At 42.9% G+C, this 16,871-nt stretch overlaps 1 protein-coding gene across 12 annotated transcripts in view; it reads right to left on the reverse strand.

The window, feature by feature from the left end:
• The window catches only part of MED12L (mediator complex subunit 12L), a 330,165-nt gene that overhangs the window by 205,706 nt on the left and 107,588 nt on the right, over window positions 1–16,871 (reverse strand). For 10 of the 12 annotated variants that reach the window (XM_039487294.1, XM_039487298.1, XM_039487297.1 and 7 more), the window contains 5 exons: window positions 14,976–15,107; window positions 14,039–14,165; window positions 4,536–4,750; window positions 3,341–3,445; window positions 2,664–2,840 (listed from right to left, as the gene is read on the reverse strand). In XM_039487294.1, coding sequence (XP_039343228.1) covers window positions 2,664–2,840; window positions 3,341–3,445; window positions 4,536–4,750; window positions 14,039–14,165; window positions 14,976–15,107 — 756 coding nt within the window. The remainder of the gene's footprint in view (window positions 1–2,663; window positions 2,841–3,340; window positions 3,446–4,535; window positions 4,751–14,038; window positions 14,166–14,975; window positions 15,108–16,871) is intronic. The other 2 variants (XM_039487296.1, XM_039487299.1) reach the window with 1 other exon arrangement.

Raw genomic sequence — 16,871 nt, forward strand, 5'->3', positions numbered from 1 at the left:
TGTCCATTTATTTTATTTTTTTTGCATAGAGACTGTCCGGTTTGGCCAATGTACATGTCAGAGGGGCATTGCTGGCACATGATGGCATATATCACATTGGTAGATGTGCAGGTGAACGAGCCCCTGATGGTGTGGTTGATGTGGTTAGGTCCGATGATGGTGTCATATATTTGTATCTGCACCTGTTCCTGTATTTTTCACTCCATGCAGCTGATGAAGTGGGTTCTAGCCCACAAAAGCTTATGCTCAAATAAATTTGTTAGTCTCTAAGGTGCCACAAGGACTCCTCGTTGTTTTTGCTGATACAGACTAACACGGCTACCACTCTAAAAAACTAGATTGCCTTCGTTTACTGATCCGCAAAATGTATTCATATTTTGCCCAACTGTAAACAAGCACCCAACATTATTCTGGATAGACAGCTCATCCAACATCTAATAGCAAGAAATTAAGAGTGAGAAAATTCAACCCCAGTCTTCTTATATTTTTAAAGCAGAGATGATTATAGGTGCCACATCACATCTTACCTCTTGATCTGAAAGCTACAATAGTTGGTGAAATTTTGTATTGTCTTTTTAAAAAATTCAGTTTTCCTATGTTTTGAATGAACACTTCTAGGCTGAGACACATGCTCAGCCTCTAGGCTTATTCAGTATTTGGCCACTCTCCTAAAGCTGCCAACAAGGGTATGTGTTGGAATGGTGGGATTTTCTGGGGTAGGGACATGTGTCAATTTGCTCCCTTCATTCCTCAAGTGGCCTACAGTTAAATGCCAAAAAAAAAAAAAAAAAAAAAAGAGACCCAAGGAAGAAAAACCTACGTTAATTCTTCAGTCCTACACATTTCACCATTACTAATCTCATACATTCTGATTCCCTTATTTCTCAGCTATACCGTGAATTGTGACTCAGAAAATGAAACAGCAAAACTGGTACCAATGTATTGGTAATTTAACCAGACAGCAGTCAACTAATTCTACAGAAAATGAAAATTCCAGTGACTAAAAGTATTCTGTTTTCTATTCAGTATAGTTGTTTATTTGATCCATAACCCCTACATGAGTATTTTAATGCAGTACTCATTTTCTTCATCTAGCATATCACCATGTGTTATTATTAGCTATAGACATAAGCATAGGAAAACAGCTAAACAACTACACGCAAGGCTCATTGAAATATAAAACACTCATAATGCAACCAAAAAAGATCCTTGCTGCATCTCGTATTATCTTGTGCCCTAGATGTGGTTCACATTTGGGCACAGTAATACAGTGCATTGCACAACAGAGTTAAGAATAAAATTAGTGTCACAGCCACTGTAAATATAATCTTTTGGGGTCAAAGTTACCCAGTGTAGTAGGTGCTGCTGAAGGTCGTCACTTTAGTAGCGCCACCATGGGCAAGGGCAACTGTGGACTGGACAGACAGGGGTACTCCACCTGGGCAAGGTGCAACAGAGGTAAGTTCTGTGCTGACTCTGCACAGGTCATCACAGAAGTTTGGAGGCAGGCCTGAGGAGAGGCAGGCTAGGCCACTAAGTCCACAGTTGCAAACGTCTGTATAGGAGCTGTGTCTAGAGTGAAACTTTAATGCTAACACAGAGGCTGTAGTGGCAGCCAGGAAGGGGATAACAAAACTATACAGCACTGGCAAGTGTGCAGTTTCTGTCCTGCCAAGATCCACACAATTCCCCAAAGTCTATTGGGTCATTTGCAAGGAGCATGGGAATCTCATTCTTAATGCAGGAACACAGATTGTTCATCTATATCTCCAGGTTGGTCCACTAGGAAGCTCTAGTAAAAAAAAAAATGCAATAATCTAAAAAGTACAACAAACCTAATTTTTAAACACACATATTCCATCATCATCAAAAAGAAACCAGGAAAAAAATTTTAAATGACCCAGTACAGGAAGTCTTAAGAATATACAATTCTTCAGAAATTAATATTAGTCTTTACTTTTTGTTTCTATGAAGTTAACACCTGTTAACAGGTCTTAGTGACATTACTGCAGATATTTGTTTAGGAGGTCACATACGACATAACCAGCTTTTTCCAGGAAGGAGGAGGAGAGGGAAGGGCAGGAGCCCCCACTCCAAAAAAAACAAAAAAAAACAAAAAACTACTCCAGTGAATCCTGGGAATTTCCAGCAAAATCAAAGTAAATTAAGCCTTCTGTTATATTTAAGTGTTTATACTACACCCATCTAGGGTTGCCAACATTGTATTTCAAAAATAAGGGACTGTTTTCTTAGCATTCCTGCCTCACCCTTCCTCCCAATATTATCATCAGTATCATCATCACAACAAACAACAACAAACAACAAAATAATAATGAGCAGTACTCACCTACATTTGCCAGGGGTATTGCTTACAGCTTTTTGCAGTCCTCAGCAACTCCCGATATCATTGTACAGAGATGAATAAATAAGGGACGTCCCTTCTAATGAAGGACTGTTGGCAACCCTACACTCATCACTCTAGCAGCTGAGCACCTCCAGTATTTAAGCACATTTGGGGCTTAAGAGAGGCTTCAGTGGTGCCCCAGACCTCTGCTAAGTGATCAATCTTGCCCTCCAAGCAGTTTTATTCTTTTATCTAAGTGCTTTACCATCTTCAATCTATACATTTACATATAAAATTAAAATGTAAAGAGTTAACTTACCAGAGGTATAGGGAAGTGTGTTGCATATTGTAAATGGCGAAGGAGGTCATAACTGGATGGAAAAATCAGTTCTCTCAGTTTTTCTCTCTTCACTGACTTCTCACTGTTAATTGAAATTCTTCTGTCTAACAAAGAGTTGACATTCTCACAAGCCTCCCCAGGCATTGGAGAAAAAATCTAAGTAATGTAAAAAAAATATTTTAAGATTACTGGAAATTAAAACATTCACAATTCAACGATTGCATGATAGCCTTGATTCTGCTTCTATTTACCTCAGTGAAGATGCTCAGGATTTAAACCATCATGAGAATAGAGAATCAGGCTCAACATTTAAAAATAATCTATTATATAACATTACCCCAAGTATTTGTACAGTGCGTATTTACAGACTAACAGTGCTTTGATATGCTGGAGATGGCCTAACGGACAACTGTGGAAATCAGTGAGAGCTCCCCAATGTAGAAATGAAGCAATGCTGTAACAGGTGGGTGTATGGAGATTATGATGCAAACGCCTGGACTTTAACACTACAAGGATTGGAAATGAAAGAATATTGGCTGTATGACAATAATAAGATGGTTCTAATTAAGAATCATGGAGAACACATTTTTGTGCAAAACAACAAGCAAGGGGCAAAGAAATCCATAGTGTGCAGAAAAATCAAAAATTAAACCTACTGGAAACTCCGAACCAAAATCTGTCTTAAAGTCACTCTTGTCTACATCATCAAAAATATTAGTGGTTCCTGAGTCAATGCCCATATGTTCCATAATACTAAGTTCCTAATAATCACCAGAGAGAGAAAAAACACCAGTCAGATTATAATGAAAATTCTGTTTGATTGGTCATAAAGCCAAAAATTCCAGCCATTTAAAATTAAGTAACATTTTATTGTTTAAAATCAAGCAAAAACAAACTATTCCTACTGTCAATATTCACAATATTCCCTAATTTATAAAAGGTTTTCTAATTCATACCCATGTACCAAAGAAAACCAAGGACAGATTGATTGAAAGGGAGACAAAGACAGATCTTGTTAACCAACAATCAGCATATATACTAGGGTGACTCTGCCCATAGGGGCTCCTACAGAACTCAAAACTGCTTCCACCAGTATTATTGCTACCTGCCCTCCTTTGATGGATAGTACTGCTTCTGATGCACGTGTCCCTGTGGACACCACAGGGTGTAATCTGAACATATCCCATGTCCTCAAGTTTCAATCAGGTTGTGAGACTGTGGGAGCTGAAAAGGAAACTCAGGAAATGCAAGCAGCAGACCTTTGGTACTATATGGGCTATGCTACAGGATGATTTCACCTCAGCAAATTAAGGACCTGATGTAAAGCGCACTGAAGTTAATGACAGCCTTTCCCCATTTACTTTGATCTGCTTTCCTGAAACTCAGAGATTCCAGCTGGGATAGTACATGTAGTACAAGAAGCACTGCCTTGCATTATCATCTTCAGCTGAAGAGAATTAATTATACCTGCACTGCAGCTGGGGTATTTCAAAGCACTGAGATAGACACACATTTGACCTGGGACTCCAAATGCAACAGATTCTTTTCCTTTTCACCTTTTTTCCAATTATTAAAAGATCAGGTTTGAAGTTCTCATTCCTTGTGTCTGTTTTTCATAGAATATCAGGGTTTGAAGGGACCTCAGGAGATCATCTAGTCCAACCCACTGCTCAAAGCAGGACCAATCCCCTGACAGATTTTTTTGCTCTAGATCCCTAAATGGCCTCCTCAAGGATTGAACTCATAACCCTGGGTTTAGCAGGCCAATGCTCAAACCACTGAGCTATCCCTCCCAGCTACTGATAGTGAACCTTGAATGCAAGAGAAAAAAGTGAAGATGTGTATTTTTACCTCCAATTTCACATCATGGTCCTTAGAATAGTGTTCATCCACAGTTTCTCCAGTAGGTGAGCGTAGTCGAGTGGTTGCAGTAACTGACAAGTCTCCACGCGATATTAAAGTGCACATGTATGCATCATGGGAGAAAACATCATGTCGAATAAACTCACAAAACAGCAGCACCAGATTCACAAATTCTGTCTTCTCATATTCACTGTTTGGGTCAGCTACCAAAAAAATTAATTGTAATTTAAAACATAAATTTGCTCTTCAATTCCACAAAAAGTCTTTAAAACCATTTTTAACCATAGCTGTTTTTTATGTTTGTCTTTTAAGAACTGTTTTTCTTCTCTACATAATAAGCCAACTCTAATCCAATGCTGCATAACTGGCATACTTAGACTTGTTACCAGGGCATCACTCTGAAGAACTTTCTTCTGGCAGTTTATTCCAAAGCATTCTGCTCCATAGACTTCTGCCCACATTGTATTACTGGCAGCTTATTCACTGCTCTCCTTTTTTTAATGTATTTCTACCATGTTTAACAATGTATGAGCATATTACATATTGTAAAAATGGACACACTAGGCTCTCTCTCTCCCCCTCCCCCCCTCACCTCGCCACAGAAGTCTTCATGATTTTATTATGTTTCTATCTATAGGGGCATTTTAGGGTGACTATATGAAATTATGTTCTTACTAAACACCTTTTGAACACAAACCCTTAAATCCTTTGAAATATTTTAGAAAACTATTTGGAAGATTATTTTACTACTGATAAATGTTACTCATGTGTATCTGAGGGGGGGAGGAGTTTATTAAAAGAAAAAGAAATAATCATCCACTTTTGCCAATGAGTTACCATTAGCTGACAAAGAATCAAGAATGAATAATTTTTGAAGGTGACTATTTTACTTAATATTTGCATTTGTCACAGCAATATTAAAATTTTACTCAGTTTGTAACACATTAAGCATTTCATGTTTGTAATCATGCAGAGGTAGCAGAAAGTAGCTCTTTACCACAACTTCTTTAATAGGAAACAACAACTCCAGCTAGCCACAAACTCAACTCATCAACAAGTATTTGAAACCAAAAGGAAGTTACACTGTAAAATCTGAAACTAGTTCAAAATACAACCATTGTTCTACAAACAGCAATAATTTGCAGTAACATTAAGCAATTTATGGATGAACGAGCGAGTTTGGTTAGGTCACTCCTAACTTTTGGCAAACAAAGGCCTTCTTTTACTTTTTATCCCAATGCACCTTTTATAAACGCTGTTCGTTATAGTTCTCAATATAGTACACTATCACACTTAGGTTGTTACAGGCCAGTTATGCTATCACTTTAAAACAGAACTACCAGAAGTGTACACCTGCAAAACTAAAGTGAAAATTTCAGTTCATTCCTGGGAAAGAAGCCGAAGCTCACTGAAAAAATGTTAGCTAATTTAAAATAATAAATAATTAAAATAGTCTAGGTTTAAAAAAAATTGTTCAAAGGACAGATAAAATTGCACACAGCTTCAAAAGTAGAACCCCCCCCCCCCAAAATGCGGAGAAGTGGTAACTCAGAGGAGTGAGAGAAGTATCTTTTTTTAAAGTACAATTATAGTATAGCAATTTTCCCCTCTATTAATAGATACCATCTGCATAGTATTCTCATTCTTGGAGACTGAGTATCTCACACAGTATCTCAAAAGTATTCAGTACAATACATTCTGCAGCAAGTTTAACAAGAAGGCATTACGCAACTCCACACTGAATGATTTCAACATACTTTTGTTTTATGTTTCAGATAGAAAAGAGCAGGGAAGGAGAAGATACTTCAAAACACCACCAGAAAGGTCTAAGAAAATTGAGCTTCATAAAATGATTAATTCAAAATTTAGCTATCTCAAATCCCCAAAATGAAAAAAACAAGTGAACTAGGCATCCCTACTTTAAAAACAGGTTTGTGTCACCCAAGGACTTCTTGATGCCAATTAGCAGAGGGCACAGGGATATGTAAGTGTACTGGGATCCCCAAAAGAATGTAATGTAAGGGGCCTAGTGAAAGCACGTCACACTAGTCATCATAATTAATGTGAAATGTATGTATGGAAAATATATGAGGACTTATGTAGACAAGCTGAATAGTATATTCTCTAGGCCTTGTAGTTAAGGGCAGATCAATCAAAGATAGCACGCCTTGAGACAAACCTCCAGACAGAAGATTAGAGACACTTAACTCCCTGCTGGACCACTGATGTACTGTATATCTTACAAAAGAAGTTTATTAGCATACTGAGTCAAATACTCATGAAGAGTTTACAGAGATTTCAGAAGGAAATCAACAGGAAGAGGTGAACAGTGCGGCAAGAGGGACCCTATTTTTAGGTGAAGATCAAAGTTCTGGCCTGTTATATCTAGGGTGCAGATGAATCCCTGGATATCCTTCAATCTGCAAAGATAAATTACCATTTGGCTTGAATTTATGAAAGAAGGATCTCAGCCATCCTGGTTGAAAACACTGTGGGGAAGACTTGTGGTAAGCTATCATGTAGGAAAGAAGAATTTACTCACCTGTGCAGTAATTGCAGTTCTTCAAGATGTGTCCTACTATGGGTGCTCCATTTCAGATGTGAATGTACCTGGCCTGTACATGCGTCCTGTGCCTCCTCATGCCAGACACCAAGGCTATGTAGGGATATGCAGGCAGGCAGACAGGCAGGGACAGTGCAAGGATATTTTGCACCCTTGGCAAATTTCCACCTTGCGCCCTCCTCTCCCCCACCCACCCACATCAGTTCAGTGAAGGGCAAATCCCAACGAGCCCTTAGAGACCCCAGGGGCCAGCCGTGCCCAGGGGCTGCTCCCCAGACCAGGTTGCCCCCTCCCTGAACTCCCTGAGAAGGTACACAGCTCCCCCCGCGCTAGCCCTCCCCTCCCCACCCCACCCTGGCAGCCCCCCGCCCTGAGTCCACTCACTGGCTTTGCCGGGCTTGGGCTACTGCAGCAGCTCGTCAGGGAGGAGCCGCCTTCCGGAGGCACTAGAGAGCCAGAGTGTTCTGCTTGTGGCGGCAGTGAGCCCCAGCCATGGAGGACCCAGCGCAGCACAGAGGGGCAGCAGCTCTGCAAAGGCAGCGGCGCTGCTAGTAGGCAGCAGCCGAGCCTCCTGCCCCTCCTGCCCAGGCTGCGGCCTGGTGCCCACCTCCCAGGGGCTCCTGCAGGCTGCAGCAGATGCATGCGGGCGCCGGCCCCAGTGCGCCCCCCCGGCATCCTCCTTGCCGCACTCAGGCTCTGCGGCTACCAGGACTGTGAGCCGCCGTGGCCACTGCCCCTCCCAGAGCAAGCTCAGGGCCCCGCACCCCGGCAACAGTTCACATGCCCGGGAGCCGCAGAGCCCAAGCGCGGCGAGGAAGTGGGGGGGGGGGGGTGCCACACGGGGACTGCTGCCCGCATGCATCCGCAGCAGCCTACAGGAGACCCCCCGGGGGAGGCACCAGGCCGCAGCCTAGGCAGGAGGGGTGGGGGCTGCAGCTGCTCCCCGCTAGTGCCGCCGCCTTTTCAGGGCGGCTGCCCCACCCCCCACACGCTGTACTGGCTCCTCCATGGCTCTCTGGTGCCTCCGGAAGGCGGCTCCTTCCTGCCAAGCCAGGGCACCCCTTTTTGGTGCCTCCAACCACTTGGCGCCCTAGGTGACCACCTAGTTCACCTAGTGGTTGCACCAGCCCTATGTGCAAGTGAACCACCTTAAGTTCCTTTTCCACTCAAGCATCTCCACAGAGAACAGTCTGAAGCAGAGGGGAAGGGAGGCTGGGTAGTGGAGCACTCATAGGGACACACATCTCAAAGTACTTTGAGTCAATTCTTCTTTCATACAGGATAGTTTACCACAGGGGAGTCAATTCTTCTTTCATACAGGATAGTTTACCACAGCATAGTGCATTGAAAACATACATACTGAAGCCCACAGAATAGCCATATATATATATATATATATATATATATATATATATATATATATATATATATATATATATATATATATATATATATATATATATATATATATATATATATATCTCAGACACCATTATGTTTTTAAGCAATGCTATGGATAATGGCTATGGATGCCTGTGGTTCTATAACAAGTAACAATACATCCAGATATCCATCTTGATAGTCTTTGAGCAGAAATCATAGAACTCTTGGATCCATCTGCAAAGGAGAGGAACAGCCTTGGTGACCTTTGAAATTGCTTGGTCCTATTCAAGAAGGAGGCCAGATACTTTAACATCCAGGATATGATAACATGACTCCTGCAGAGGAGTCATGTGGCTTCAGGAAAATCACTGGTAGATTAATAAACTGGTTAAGATGGAACTCCAGGATATTCTAAAGTAATAATTTAGGATGTGGGTGCTGTGGCAAAGTACCTGCTTCTCCTCAGCTGGCTCAGTCCCTTTTTGCCTTGGAGAGACAGGTTTGGGCAAAGCAAAGTCCTTCCCGGTTGTGCAGGGTCTAGCTGATCCTTTTTTCAGTCAGTCCCTTGCTCTGTTTTTCTCCCCGTCTGGGGACAGAGTGCAGTCTTCCTTGCTGGAAGAGTTCAGAGTCTTGCTGCACCTACTCATTGGCAGCTTCTCTGCTTCTCTCATTCCCCCCCTGCTTCCCTGCCAGGGAGGGTTTAAAAAGGTCTCCAGCAACTGAGGCCAGCTGAACCTAATTAGTTCCCTGGTAACCCGTTCCAGCTGAACCTTATTTCTCCATGGCTATCTCCCCTCAATGGATAGGGAGAGGCCTTTTAACCCCTCTGGGACTAATTACTACCCCTCCCTTGGTAGCTATTTGTCCTGGGTTTGCCCCTGCCCCGCTCAACACTACAGGGTTGGGCTACTTGGGTCGGAAAGCAGTGCACCCTCGACAGGCCATCCGCATTGCCATGTTGGGTTCCAGACCTATGTCGTATTGTGAAGTAGAAGAAAAGTAATCCAGGTGCTAGCAACAGGTTAATGAAGATTTCACAACCTAAAAGAACTATAAGCATGAGGTTCTCTTGTTACATAGTGAGACATCAGCCATGGAAAGACACTTTATTGGAACCCCAAAGACGAACAAAGAAACAAAAAACATGCTGCTTTTATGAAGTAGAAGGGTTGAAGCAACAGAAACCATCTTGTTACTCTTGCATTTTTGTCCTTGTTTTGGTGCATCCACTACAAAGGGGCATGGTCCGTGACCAGGGTAACCTCCGTCCAAGTAGATAGTAGCGGAGGCTTTCTATGGCCCATTTTACTGCCAGGCATTCCTTCTCCACTATGGCGTATTTCCGTTCCCTAGGTAGGAGCTTCCTACTGAGGAAGAGGACGGGGTATTCATCATCTCCGACCATTTGTGAAAGCACCGCCCTCAGCCCTACTTCAGAGGCGTCCGTTTGTAGGATAAACTCCTTCCCCCAGTCTGGGGCTACTAGTACGGGGTCTGTGCAGAGGGCCGTCCTCAGATCTGCAAAAGCAGCTTCGGCTGCAGCAGGCCATTTTACTATGTCTGGGCCGCGAGCTTTGGTTAGGTCCGTTAATGGGCATGCCCTGGTGGTGAAGTGGAGAATGAACCGTCTAATCCCTACTAATCCCAGGAATGTTCTGATCTGTTTTTTCCGGAGTGGTCGGGGCCACTTCTGTATAGCTTCTAACTTGTTGAGCTGGGGTTTCACCACGCCCCTCCCCACTATATACCCAAGGTACTTGGCCTCAGCTAACCCGATTGAACATTTGGAGGGATTTGCAGTCAGTCCTGCCTTCCTCAGGGTGTCTAGGACTGCTTCTACCTTCTCCATGTGCATCTCCCAGTCGGGGCTATATATGATGACGTAATCGAGATAGGCAGCCGCGTACTTTCCATGGGATCATAACAATTTGTCCATTAGCCATTGGAAAGTAGTGGGGACCCCATGCAACCCAAAGGGGATAACAGTGTACTGATATAGTCCTTCTGGAGTTGCAAAGGCCTTCTTCTCCTTGTCGGCCTTAGCCAGGGGAATCTGCCAACAGCCCTTAGTAAGATCAAGGGTAGCATAAATCGTGCTTTTCCCAGTCTGTCAATCAGTTAATCTATCCTGGGTATAGGGTATGCATCAAATTGGGATACCTCATTCAGCTTGCGGAAGTCATTGCAGAACCTCATACTGCCATCTGGCTTAGGCACTAAAACCACGGGACTGGACCATTGACTATGAGATTCTTCGATGACTCCTAAGGCCAGCATCTTCCTGACCTCTTTCCTAATCTCCTCTCTCTTGGCCTCCAGGATCCGGTATGGCTTGACGTTCAACTTCACTCCAGGCTCTGTGAAGATGTGATGGTGAACCTCAGTAGTCCTGCCTGGCTTTTCTGAGAATACATCCTGGTTGCGTTTGATCAGGCTGATCACTTCTGATCATTGTTCCAGAGTCGACTCCAGGGATAGTCCCACCAGGTTGGGCTGATTGCCTTTAGGGGATGGTGCCCCCAGCACAACCACCGGAGCTTCTCTATCCTGCCAAGGTTTCAGCAGATTTATATGGTAGATCTGCTCCAGCTTCCGGCGACCTGGCTGCCGGAGCCTTATAGTCGGCTTCTCCTATAGCTTCTATTACCTCATATGGCCCCTGCCACCTGGCCAGGAGCTTGCTCTCCGCTGTGGGTATGAGCACCATCACCCAGTCCCCTACCTGGAACTTCCGGGTCATTGCTTGATGATTGTAGTACGTCCGTTGTGCCCCTTGGGCCTTCTCCATGTGTTCGCGCACAAGGGGGGTGACTCAGACTATTTGGTCTTTCATCTGCAGCACATGTTCCACAACGTTTCTCCCTCGGTTTGGCTGTTCTTCCCAGTCTTCTTTAGCCAGGTCTAGTATGCCCCTGGGGTGTCGACCATATAACAGCTTGAAGAGGGAGAATCCAGTGGAAGCCTGAGGAACTTCCCGTACGGCAAACAGTACATAAGGCAGCAGGGCATCCCAGTCTTTCCCGTCACAACTAATCACCTTCCGTAACATGTTTTTCAATGTCCTAGTAAAACGTTCGACGAGGCCATTGGTCTGGGGATGGTAGACCGATGTTCTAAGGGTCCGTATGTGGAGCATGGTACATAAGTCCTTCATCAGTCTAGACACAAAGGGGGTCCCTTGGTCTGTCAGGATCTCCTTAGGTATTCCTACTCTGGAAAAAATCTGGACGAATTCTTTGACTATGGTCTTGGACATGGTATTCCGTAGGGGAATGGCCTTGGGGTATCGGATGGCATAATCTAGTACTACCAGGATGTACTGATGGCCCCGGGCTGACTTCTCCAATGGCCCTACTATGTCCATAGCTATTCGCTCAAATGGAACCTCAATAATTGGCAGAGGTACCAGAGGGGCCCTTAAGTATGGTCGGGGCCCATGTATTTGGCATTCCGGACAAGAGGTACAATATCGCCGGACAGCCGCATAAATGCCCGGCCAAAAAACCTCTGTAGAATCCGATCGAGGGTCTTATCTACCCCTAGATGGTTCCCCGAACAGATGACTGTGGGCCAGATCCATTACCGCTCTCTGATGCTTCCTGGGGACCAAAAGTTGTTCTATGACTTGCTCTTGGATGTCGACTACTCTATATAGCAGATCCTTCTTAATCATATAATATGGCCCTGGGCCCTTAACTCTCCCCTCCACTGGGACCTCATTTACCTCGACTACTTCCTTATGAATATTGTGGTATATGGGATCATTGACCTGATCCTGACCAAAATCCCCACGTGCGGTCCCTATTTGTCCAAATTCGGGGAGGTCTACCTCCATCTCCCCCTCGGGGAAAGCCCCTGGGGAACCAAGTCCAACAATAGGTTTGTTGATAGCCGACCACGTCTCCCTTGAGCTCCAGGGCTTTCCAGATCTTCCAGTACTGGAGGAGGAGTCCTTTGACTCAATGGTACCAAGCTGAGTGCTCAAGTCTTCAGAGATTGTAGATCTTACAGGCAACCTAGGGCTTTTTGGAGCAGGCTCCTTCAGATGAGAATCTATCCCTCTTTTTGGGAATCCTCAGAAGCCTCCTATGACCTCCCCTTCTTATGGAAGCCCTGCACCAAAGGGTAAGGGGAACTGGATCTGTCTGGAGACAGATGTACAGGGCGGGGCAGCTCCTGACCTGACTCAGAGGCTGGTTGAAGTGAGCACTCCATCACTAACAGTCTGAGCTTAATCTCCTTGTTCTTTCTTGCCCTTGAATTGAGAGCTAAACAGCAGTTGTACTTCTGGGTGACATTGGGCTCCCCCAAACAATGGACACACTCAGAGAGGCCGCTGCTCACAGGCATAGCTTCTCAGCAGGAGTGGCAGTGTCTGAAGCCTGGCAAGCCAGGCATGCGCTGCCAGGAAGACAAGACTCCCCAACGAGAAAAATGAGGGAGGGAAATCCTCTCACTACTAAGAACTAACTAATCTTAACGAACAACTATAAAAAGAATACAAAATAGCCGAGGCACGCTCAAGGCGGGCAAGCTAGAACTCTGTCTCAGGCCAAGAAGGAACTAGGGGAAGTTTGCCCACAAATCCACATGTGGCCTTGATGTCTGACAGGAGGAGCCCAGAAGAGCAGCCTAGTGACAGGAATCCAACATAACATCTAAAACAGCAAAAACAGATCTCAGTCCCTGAGAGTGTAAACACCTAGGAGTGTTTACTAAAGCCCTGGGTAGTCCTCACCAAAATGGAACCATTAGCACCTGATTTTTATAACAAAAAACTTATAACACAATATCCTGTTGCTAAGGGAGTACATTGTTGAAGGACTGTACTATGTGTTTTTCTACAAAACATTTATAATCTCCTTCATGCAAAAAGTGTCAGCAGTCCATGTGCTTGCCTGGCTTGTGTGTCAGGAGACACTTATGAAACACCATAAAGGAGTCCTCAGATGAAGTGGGTATTCACCCACGAAAGCTCATGCTCCAATACGTCTGTTAGTCTATAAGGTGCCACAGGACTCTTTGCTGCTTTTACCATAAAGGAGCTGCATTAGACTAAGAAATTTTTGATGGCTACTTAGCATGCCCACTAAAAAAAAAAAAAGTGATTTTTTTCCACTTGCTTATAATCTGACCACTTTCCTTTTCAAGTTAAGCGCTAAGAATTAATTATATACCAAACAAAAGTCAGCCATTTTGAGTTCCTCATGAAATCAAGGATGATTAGTCTTTTTACTTTATACTATGTATTATGCTTGAAAAGTGGATTTTTTCCCCATCATCATACTGCAATTAAAACCTGGATAAAAGGAGTTTGCTCAAGTTTTCCAAAAATTCACCTTTGGGCACAGAATGCCTGGGAAGATTTCAGCACAAAAACTAAACATTTTGGAAAATTATGATCATGTGAAAATGGGTGGAGAGGATCATAATGGAAACTGCAAATTAGCAACACATGCTCTAACAAAGCAAAATAAATTCAGCAGCTGGACACAAGACCAATTGCTCTGGTCTTATTTTGGAACAGAGATGAATTAATACGTACATAATGAGGGAGCCTGTGTATCTAAAAACCGAAGTAGGACATTCTGAAAGACAGGAAGGCTGGATCCAGTAAGAGAAGCTGAAGAAATAGATTCTTTTTCATCCAGCACGTCTGACTCACCACATCTCTACGCAGTGAAAAAAAAAGAATCAATTAGCATATCATGCAACTCTAAATGTGACAGTGTTTCTCTTTCTCCTCACAATGAAATATCCACCCAAATCCCAGAAATCCTACTGAAGCATTACTGAAATAAAGCATTTTCCCATCTCTGTCTACCTTGGGTACTTCTAAAGTGCTTATTTAAGAGTTATATAATAATTATGGAAAAGACGTGCATGAGACTTGTATAGAATCACCACTTGTATAAAATGTTTTAGTTAGTATATATTTTAGTAAAATTCAACCAAACAATTTTCTGGATTGATTACACAAACAGGCTATAATTACAGCTTTAATAAAGGAAGTTAATTTTCTTCTTTTGTGTGGCTTACCCATTACTGGTGTAATGAGTTCTCCCTTCCCCCCACTGCTTGGGCTGCAGGGCGGGTGGTAGCACAATCTTTAGTATGCATAATCGTGCACCTATCAACACAGTTTAACACACTAATTTCTTCAAGGGACAATAGATGGCAACCCCCGCCCCCACAGTACTATATATAAACTCCTAATACACAAAAGTAAATCATGACAGGAAAAATAAATAGTAATGAAGCTAACTGAAGCTAGTTTAAGTTTTATTTTTATCAGAAACTTCTTTATCATTCAAAGTTAAGATACAATTCAAGAACCATAAATTGGTGGCATAACATCCAATTTCCCAAGTCTGATTCAACAGTTTAAAAAAACACTGTATGTTGAATCAAGCTAATTTCTCCTCAACTGCTCATTTTAAGTGCATTGCCAACATATTCTAAAATGAGAAAGAACAACTTACTTCTGCCTCAATTTCCGCTTGCCTCTTCTCCAGGAGTTTTGCCACAGCCATCGCCCTGTGTTTGCCAGACCTTTTACAGCTCACAGCCCATTCACAAAGCAGTGTTACCACAGCTTCATCATTAGGGGCAACCTGTTCAATGGAGAAACAAAAATAGTAATTTCACTTGCACGGAATAGCACTGCTTATTTATTTGCTGGCTAGAAACAGTATGGAACCAGGCTGCTGGTGGCAATGTACTTTGTACTAGCACTTTGTTTTACCCACATGAAGCAATTTTTAGAAATTACTGATGCATGGGTATGCACATTTTATCTTCAAAAAGGGATAAAGTGGGTGTGGAAGGGCATAGTGGCAGCAGAAGGAGGAAGTGAGGCGCACAACAGAAGCATCAACAGATGTAGAGGGATATACCAGGGATACCAGGGAAGAGGAGGGAGAATGGTACCTAATGAACTAGGGATAAGTGAATCTGGGGCTTGGTGTAGCAGAGCACCCATATTTCAAATTTTATACAAATGTCATGCCTGTCATATGCTGATTCAATGCATGTTTTATGTAATTTGTTCCTCAGCTTTGCGCCTCACCAAGGTCTGGAGAAGACAGGAAGGTCTGTACTTTCCCAACCCCTAGAAAAGAGTAACCCTGAGTACCCCCACCCCCAGAAAGAGAAAGAGCGGAGAAGTCGCTCATCCCCATTCACTAAGAAGAGCACACCAAGGGTCCCTCCTTGCTCAAATCACGAAGTGTTGGAAACAGCCCTGTTTTCTTCTCTTCAGTATGTCAAGAGAAATAGAAGATAGAAGACCCAGACTTTTCCTTCAGCTTCCCTATAGACCAGTGCAAGGTGGGAGGCCTCTTAAAGTCAGGATTGTTTGGGAACAGAGGATCACAGAACTTTAATGGGGAAGGGACAGAGGGAAGAACCTCCACATGTTCAAACAAATATCCAAACTTAGTCAAACACTGACCTTTTGGAGCAGCTGATCATTAAGATACTTGTATTAAAATAAACTTAAAATCAATTGGAATACGCATAGCAGCCCCCTGGCTTCTCTGAAGCATTTTATATAGAATTACTCTAAATGCTGGCAAGTACTTTTGAATAAAGACTGCACTTTTCACAGAGACTCTAATACGTGTAAGCAAGAAGATCTGAAAATATTTTCATGCTTAATTGACATGCAGTTTTTCCACCCTGCCCACTCCAAAAGGGACTTCCCTGACACATGTAAGCAGCTTTGGTTTGGTTCCTGGGATGTATATTGATCAGCATTGCCCATTTTTCTTTTGTCAGCAGAGTACAACTAGCAAAATTCCTACTCATAAACAGAGTTGGCAGAGAAAGTAGATTAGATGGTGTGACACACACTAAAGAAACATAATAGAAATAGATCACTAAGATGAGAAATTCGGATTTTAGCCATGTTTTAAAGGGTTGACAGATTTATCAAATTCATATCAGAGAAAGGTATTTTAAAATGTTGACAGGTTAAATATTGAGCCTGTATCCTTTGGGGACCAGATTCTGCCATCTTCTAGGAAGAAAGCCCGATGTACAGAACAATCTGATTTTAATATTTCCTAGGCATTAGCTCAGCAAGAAAAGTAATCCAGGTGCTAGCAACAGGTTAATGAAGATTTCACAACCTAAAAGAACTATAAGCATGAGGTTCTCTTGTTACATAGTGAGACATCAGCCATGGAAAGACACTTTATTGGAACCCCAAAGACGAACAAAGAAACAAAAAACATGCTGCTTTTATGAAGATCACTATATTTCCTAAACAAGCTAAAAACCTTACATCATGACTTACACATTGTAAACTAAGAGTCAGACCTTAGCTATCTACTGTATGTGTATCAAAGTTTAATATTAAAGCCAACTTTATTTTG

The sequence above is a fragment of the Mauremys reevesii genome, linkage group 9, assembly GCF_016161935.1.
Source record: "Mauremys reevesii isolate NIE-2019 linkage group 9, ASM1616193v1, whole genome shotgun sequence".
NCBI classification, from domain to species: domain Eukaryota; kingdom Metazoa; phylum Chordata; order Testudines; family Geoemydidae; genus Mauremys; species Mauremys reevesii.